Genomic DNA, 7,671 nt, shown 5'->3' with positions numbered 1-7,671 from the left:
TACAGTGAGATGGCACAGAGATTCTAATTTCAAAACATTAACCATGGCTAAAAGGAAGCGTTCAAATAGTTTATCTTTCAACAGAGGACAATTATTCCCTGACTAGTCACGGATGTGAATGTTTCTTCTTTATTTTTATCAAATATGTCGTTTTGAGAGCCGGGCAGGTGGAAAACTCCTAACAGCGCAATCCACGTTCCTGAGAATGTGGAAGTTCGCAAGTTCTTTTGGCTCCGGGCCACACCTCTGTGTGTGTGTCACTCAACTTCCTATTCGAAAGATTGGTGTGAAAGAGGGAAAAAAACCGAGACATGAGTGCTGCACTCAGCCACTACTGGGAGGTGGGATTGCCCGAGGTGGGGTGGGGAGATGCCCTATAAAGGAGGATGCTGGAGAAAGTGTTGCTCAGGTTTAGGAGCTGCTGGCTATGCTTGGGATGATCATGGGGTTCCTCCAGCCCTGTCTGATAGCCGCCTGTATCTGTGCCCTGATCCGGGGCTGCCAAAGCCGGCCCGAAGGCTGGGGAACGCTGAAAAACGATGCGACCGAAATCATTCCCGAGTACCCGGAGATGCGCGCCGAGGTGAGGAATCACAGCGTGAACCAAGCGAAACACGGAGGCAGACGGCGAAGCCAATCCCTGCCAGTGAGGGGTAAGATTGCGAACACTCTTAACCTCGTTGCAGAATGACATGAAAATAAGAACTGATAGAGATGATGAAAGAGGTATCCTGAGACAGTGAATGTGACAACATTTAAATGCATGTTGGTGCATTAGATAAGAAAAAGTTCCCTTTCTATAAAACAAAGTCCCCTTTTCATTTGCACTGCAGTTATTCCCCACATAACATCTCCAACATGCATCTGCTTACTCCGTCCCTCTGTCTCTTCACACTGTTCGTTTGCAGGTTGTGTATCTGCTTCGTTTGCAGATTTTCTCTTTATAAATTCTTTGAGAATTTCGCGCCTGTAGAGCTCTAGCTGGTTACACATTGTAAAACATTAAAGGTGCACAGATTCTGTTTCATGCGGTTTGTCTGCACACCCTGATTGAATTCAATTGTAGGCTTGTTTGTTACGTGCCCTTTTGGTTCGCTCAAGTTTTTTGGATTTGTTTAGGTGCCTGCTGCTTCCTGCTTCCTTTTCCCCAATAATTGGAGTAAGTCTTTAGAAATCGCTGTATCGTTTGCATCATGTACAGCGACCACAAAGCAATAGGCACATGACAGCAAGGTTTCAAAAGTGGTACGCAGGGGCAGGCAGTGCTACAGTAACATTCACTAGCAGGCTCCCATTCTTGTCACTGATATAAAACAACCTCGGGGGCGGGGGAAGGGGCGGTGGAAAGGGAAACCGCGGATAAACTTTTCAGAACTTTTCAATGGAATCGAGAGGCGGCATGTTCCTGCAGTGGGGGCGGTGGGGGGGGTCGGTGGAAGGTTTATATCGAAGTCGCCAGTTGAGAATTGACATCAGTTATAGCAGCGCTCTGAAAAATCGCATCCGTTTGATTTTGGTCTGGAATCACCTGAATTTGACACTGTGGAGCTGAGCTTTTAAAGGCGCAGACCAAGATACCAAGACTAATTCATGTCAGCTAAAGCACACAGGCATCAGATCGAGATTACTCGTGAGCAACGCCACAGGAGCGCCTCCAAAATGCCATTGCACCCATGCACCTTCCTGTGTGTTACAGACTGGTTTATTTTGTTCATTACGATTCACAATATTTTGTTTTATATTTTCAGAGGAATACCCTACTGTGCAGATTAACTTTGCTGAATTTGGATGTGTATGACTCTACATGAGTTTTCTGAGTTTTAATCGCATGATTGGGATGGTTCTAAAAAGTAGGTGGATGGTATGGAGGTCACCACAATTTTAATTTGAGCAGCAGTTCACTCAACAGTGAAAATTCTAGCGGCTGAAGAGGGACTCAGAAACCAATTTGCAAGAAAGCAAACAAAATGCAATGGTATTTCCAAATTATCAAATAATTGCAGATCAACACAGCTTTTATGTTGCAGATAGTTTGTCAATTGAATAGTCAGCTTTCTACAGAGCCCCTAGCACTAGTGGAAATTTTCTCCCATAATTAACTGGTTCAATACAGATCTACAGTATACACATTCTATATGCCAGGCTCGCTATAACACTTACACATCATGTCATAATTTCAAATCTTCTCAAGATGCTTGGTGCACAAATAGCTTGAAGTAGACTGACTTTTAATGTGCAGGTGAAATGTGAGAAGACTTGGGTTATATGCAATGTCCACGTTGAAATTGATGCTTTTGATCAAGTAAGCAAATAATGTCAGTCAGTGAGTAAGATGAAGAAATGTATCCAAACATTTAATCTCTACTCATATATAAAAATAATGTAATTATATGGGTGGGTAGTGGGTCTGTACACATGTGGAATTTTACAGGAAAAACTGCACACAAACTTATATCTGCTGATTCCATTAACTCCTTGCTTTTCAGAAGTAATTTCCACAGTGTGTAGAGAGAGAGTATTTTCATTTGCTTTTCAAGGAAAATTAAAGGATGTTTCTTTTTCAAGCTCAGATCTTCGCACAGGCCCTTGACAATTGATAGCCAAGATATTTATTTTGGTAGCCTCTGGAGTGTCAATTCATATGAATTTCCCTTGATTGCCAAATTGTGAGATGATTAGCAATGCAGTACTAATGTCACATCAAGCAAGTAACTAAGAAATGGTGATATGTTCATTGCTAAGGACTGTAGATAAACCAACTAATTGCTTCCTTAGCATTTTAAATTATAGCATAGAAGAACTTCAGGTAATAAGAGCTTAGGTATTGGTTTTCATGTACTAAATTAAAAGCTGTACTGGCCATGCTGGAACCATTTTCTTTTGATTCAGATCTTTTCTCTTGTAAGATGACTGAAGTTGTAATTGACACTCTGACATTTTGTCACTGAGTCCTACTGCGTGTATTTGTAGTGATAGTGCCAGCCAAATCACGCAAGTAGTGATAGTGTTGTATCTTCTGTAGACTTGAGACATCATTTAAAATCAACCCATCATATCTTAGTCAGTTCATCCGATGGAATCAGGATCTTTGGTCTATGCCGAGCTAGGGCAATAATGCACTGGCTCAGTAAGCCAGACTTAGGGAAGAGAAAATTCTCTATAATTCCCTTTCTAGACGCCACCTAATCATTCAGAAAAGATGCATGTTTGAATGCAGCCAGGTCAAGCTTTTCTTCCTTGTATCAATGAGTCAGCCCGCATTTTGTCAGTTCACAAACAAGGAGTGGTCACTCAAAAGAGAGTCATCAGGAGTGAGAAACAGAACTAACAAACATTAGCATTGTTCTCTGTCTCTCTCCTCAGATATTGGCAGACCTGCCCTGCTGAGTATATGTGGCAATTTTTGCTCTTATTTTGGATTTCTAGTATCAGCAATATTCAAAAGTGAATTCAAAAATAATTAGCTTCATTTTGTGCCAATCAATCAATTTCAGGTTTATCGTTAATTATTTGATTGTATTTCTGTGTTATGTATGCGCCTGACTTTTCAATGGCAGTGCACTTATATTAATCAATCTGCCATATCTCTTCCTATGGTAGGAGCAACAGAATTCAGTTGCCGAGAGCTTCGATCCACCAGGTATATATCAGATGGAACATGTCGCAGTGTGAAACCAGTGAGGGAGCTAATTTGCTCAGGTCAGTGTTTACCAGCCCATCTCCTGCCCAATTCCATCAGCCGGGTTAGGTGGTGGAGCCGGCATCAGACCTCTGACTATCGGTGTGTGCCAGCTCACTCACGCACCCAGCGTGTCCGGCTAGAGTGCCAAAACCAGGAGACAAGGACCTACAAAATCCAAGTGGTGACTTCCTGCAAATGCAAAAGGTATTCCCGCCACCACAACCAGTCGGACAATAAGCAGTTTGGCAAGGGAGCCACTTCAAGGAGGAGAAAAAGCAAGAAGAAAACAATACCCACTAAAAACAGAGGCAAAGGCAACCATCACGACCAAGCCGATCGATACTAGAACTTTCAATCCAATTTCATATGATGCTTCACTTTACAAAAAGTCAGTGCTGGATGAAAAGTCAATATGTTCCTTTCTAAAGCACTTACTCTATAGTGCATCAAATCCAGCATATATTAATGATTCCTTTAAATCTGCAGGAGCATTGCACTCCCTACTCAGTCTAGGGTTAAGTATTTCCAAACTGAACAAAACATCCTGACCAAAGCATAGGATGACCATTTCAAAACATCAGATTGCTTCACTTTCTTTTTGATAGCAGAGAACTTAAAAAAATGCTACAGCCTGTTACTTTGTCTTGTTGGATGAACAAGCTCTACTCAATAGGGCAATGTATATACAGTATTTAGTTTGGAATGAATGCTGGCATTGTTTACAAGCATAGACGCAGTTATTCTGTCGGCGAAAAGCTCACTTAAGCTGGCAGTAGTTCAACTCTAGATTAAACACCTGTGAAGCTAATGCAAGTGGCAAAACAAAATTTAATTCCTTAAACACCTATTTTTCAATATGATAGAACAGGGACATGACAGCATGATCCACAGTCTTTCCAAAATGAAACTAGACAATTCAGTAAATACAAAGCTGATCAAACAGCATCTGGACAGAGAGAAATATAACTCAATGCCGGTAACGAAAAACTTAACCCTGTTTCTGTGTCCAGAAACTGTTAGATCTGCTGAGTATTTCCGTTATTTTCCATTTCTAACTTCAGTCTTTCTACCCTGCCCATTTTGGGCACTGATGTAAGGTTTGTAATTGCCCCCAGTCTTACTGTGGTGCGAACAGGGACTTTGAAACAAGGATTGGCCAAAATACGGGCCTCTAATGTCACAGAAAAAAAAGCATCTCAACTAATTCAGGACCAGAAATGCTGATTGGAGAACTTTGAAAATGTCCACAGCCCTACCCATATATGACAGCAGTCCAGAAACCAAAACAAAAACCTTCACAAACAGGAGAGGATGCATTCTGGCACAGAAGAGAGGAAGGTATATAAATAAATAATCTAGGAACAGTTTATAAATTCTCAACATAACGAGTTCAGTGTGTATGTCAGATATCTGGTTCGTATAAATTTACACAGTAATTCCTGAAAAAAAAAAATTGCAGGCTTCTGAAGCGAAGTATTTTAGTTGTTTGGAGGACTCACAAATTCTTGGCCCTTCCTCCTATGGAAAACATCCTTTATGACCTTTTCTTTGTGAAGACACTTCTGTTTTCAAGCATAATTTACCCACCACTTTGAATATTTTCTTTTGCTTTAATGTTTGCTTTTTCCTATGTTGTCAATCTGAAACAATAAGTAGTCAGCAGCTGTACATATCTAAAACATTACTCTGATCATTAATTTAATAACAGAATATGATATGCAATCCACACCAATGGCTATTTTGTAAAGTTGTGTTTATGAGCTCTTTGTATGAAGTTATATGTGTAATATTTCCACATTGTGGTGAAAATGGGACAAGAAACTGTTGTAGCCTCTGAAAGTGATTTCGAGTCAAGTGGCCAAAGTCCATAGACACAAGTAATTGTTTAATACAAATGAATCATATTTATTTTTCTCATTTAAATTATTTATACTGCCATGTTTCATGTAGATGTGTGAGAACTATTCTTGCCATATACAGTATTGCAGACTAAATGTCATCAAAATAAAGTAGCAAAAATTCACAATGTTCTTGTCTTATTCTATGCCTCATTAGTCATTCTAATGGCTTTAGTCAAGTAAGTTAAAGTTAGCTGGCAGCAGGATAAATTGAGTAATATGAAAAACCTGCCTTGGGTATTGACTACAGAACACTCTAAGTGGTATCGTAAATGGTAAACTGGCACTGGGTCAATGAAAACCTGCATTTATATAACACCTATCACAAAAAATCAAGAACTTTTGAAGTACAGTCACTGCACAGAAGCCAATTTGCAAAGCAAGGTCCCACAAATAACAATAATATCATTAACTTTAGAATTTGTTCTAAAGATATTGCTTGAAGGTTATATATAGGACCTGACATCAGCAGAGTTCCTCTTTTCAAATTTGTCTATTTGGTTAGATATGGTTAGATATAATACAAATGTGTGTTGCTTGAGTTAGATTTTGAATTAGAGAGGGTACCTCAATGCAGAAATTCTGCAAAGTATATTGATGTCTCTAGGAATGTCGAATGGTGGCAGTGCATAGATTATTTGATGATTTCACAAATATCAAATTACCTCTTGAAAATCTCCATAAATTGCTCAATTGCATACCCCAAGAGTCTCAATTACTGGATTTGTTGTGAATGGTGCATAAAGACCTATTCTCCAATGGAGAGGGGGAGCATTTATGGGCCTGATGGGTTTTTTATCAATATGTTCAAAACCCAGACCATAATGAACGTTAAAACTTGATGTTGCCATGTGTTGTATTCCTGAACATTGCTACTGAGCTTGCTGCACTGAGTTATTACTACATTTTTAACAAAATCAGATGGATTTACCCTGTTCTTCCTTACTGCCTACCTATTATTATATAATTCAACAAAATTATAATCAGAGTTTTCTGTATTAAGTATTTGAGAAATTTCTGTCAGTAATGTAGAAATATTGAAAAAAAGTATTTTTGTTTTACCAAGTGCCACAGATAATGCAATGGAGAAGCATGCCATAGATAAAGTTGAAATAAAACATGCATAAATTACAAATAAAAAGGCTAGTATGGATCATAAGTAATAAAACATTCTTTTACTAGGGCTGGTTCCATTATTTTTTGACATCGCACGTTAAAAAAAAATCTAAGTAATTAACATAATCACAAAGTGGCTGAATGAATGTACTGTGGTAGATTTTACAAGTTCACACAGAAAAATAAGTCATCAACTCACCACTATTGTAAAATGATCAGAGTTTAGATAGAATCAAAAGGGAGAAGCTGTGTTTCCACTTACAGCAGGATTAAGGGCCAAAGGGCATGGATTTAAGAAAACTGAGAAAAGAACAAGGGAGGAAATGCACCCATTGTCGTGATGTAGAATGCTCTGCTTGACAGTTTGGTGGAAGCAGATTTATTGAAAACTTTAAAAAGGAATTGGATCTATACTTTAAAAGGGATAAAGTTCTAGGTTATGAGAAAGAGAATGGTTCTAAATTGGTAGCTCTTTCAGAAAGCCAGTACAGGATATATGGGTCAAATGGCCCTCTGTGTTGCAGGATTCTGTGATTGTATCCTCCCGATTAATCTGTATCATAAGTGGCCAGACAATTATTTTCTTATGCAAGGTGAAATGCACATCTTTTGAAAGCTGCTAAAACTTTCAGTTTCCACAAACCAACACCATCAATTTTGATCAGAGATAATGGGAACCGCAGATGGTGGAGAATCTGAGATAACAAAGTGTGGAGCTGGATGAACACAGCAGGCCAAGCAGCATCTTCGGAGCACAAAAGCTGATGTTTCTGGACCAAAGAATTTGTGGAACAAAAGAAAATTTGTGTGAATTCCATTTACAACTGCAATTCTCATCATAGCTATATGGTCTAAGTTCTTTTGACGGTGGGTACTACTAAAACGCCCAGGATTCCCTATTTATTTCACATTTCTGGTAATTACAGATTTATTGATTTTAAACATGCAATCTTCACAGCCAAATTGAAAACAAAA

At 39.1% G+C, this 7,671-nt stretch overlaps 1 protein-coding gene across 1 annotated transcript; it reads left to right on the top strand.

Annotated features, from left to right (window-relative positions):
• Positions 1-258: 258 nt before the first annotated feature.
• sost (sclerostin) lies at positions 259-6,687 on the top strand. Its single transcript, XM_048560229.2, has 2 exons — positions 259-653; positions 3,601-6,687. The coding sequence occupies exons 1-2, from the start codon at positions 428-430 to the stop codon at positions 4,026-4,028; spliced, it is 654 nt and encodes a 217-aa protein (XP_048416186.1). The 5' UTR covers positions 259-427; the 3' UTR covers positions 4,029-6,687.
• Positions 6,688-7,671: the final 984 nt, after the last annotated feature.

Source organism: Stegostoma tigrinum, chromosome 31 (genome assembly GCF_030684315.1).
Source record: "Stegostoma tigrinum isolate sSteTig4 chromosome 31, sSteTig4.hap1, whole genome shotgun sequence".
NCBI classification, from domain to species: Eukaryota; Metazoa; Chordata; class Chondrichthyes; order Orectolobiformes; family Stegostomatidae; genus Stegostoma; species Stegostoma tigrinum.
Note: the sequence above shows the minus strand (reverse complement) of the source record. Positions and strands in the feature narration are given on the sequence as shown.

Bases quoted from the DNA above. Each gene is read 5' to 3' on its own strand.
- sost (XM_048560229.2), top strand. From the start codon at position 428: ATGCTTGGGATGATCATGGGGTTCCTCCAGCCCTGTCTGATAGCCGCC. The intron at 654-3,600 runs GTAAGATTGCGA...TTCCTATGGTAG, and splicing joins CCAATCCCTGCCAGTGAGGG to GAGCAACAGAATTCAGTTGC.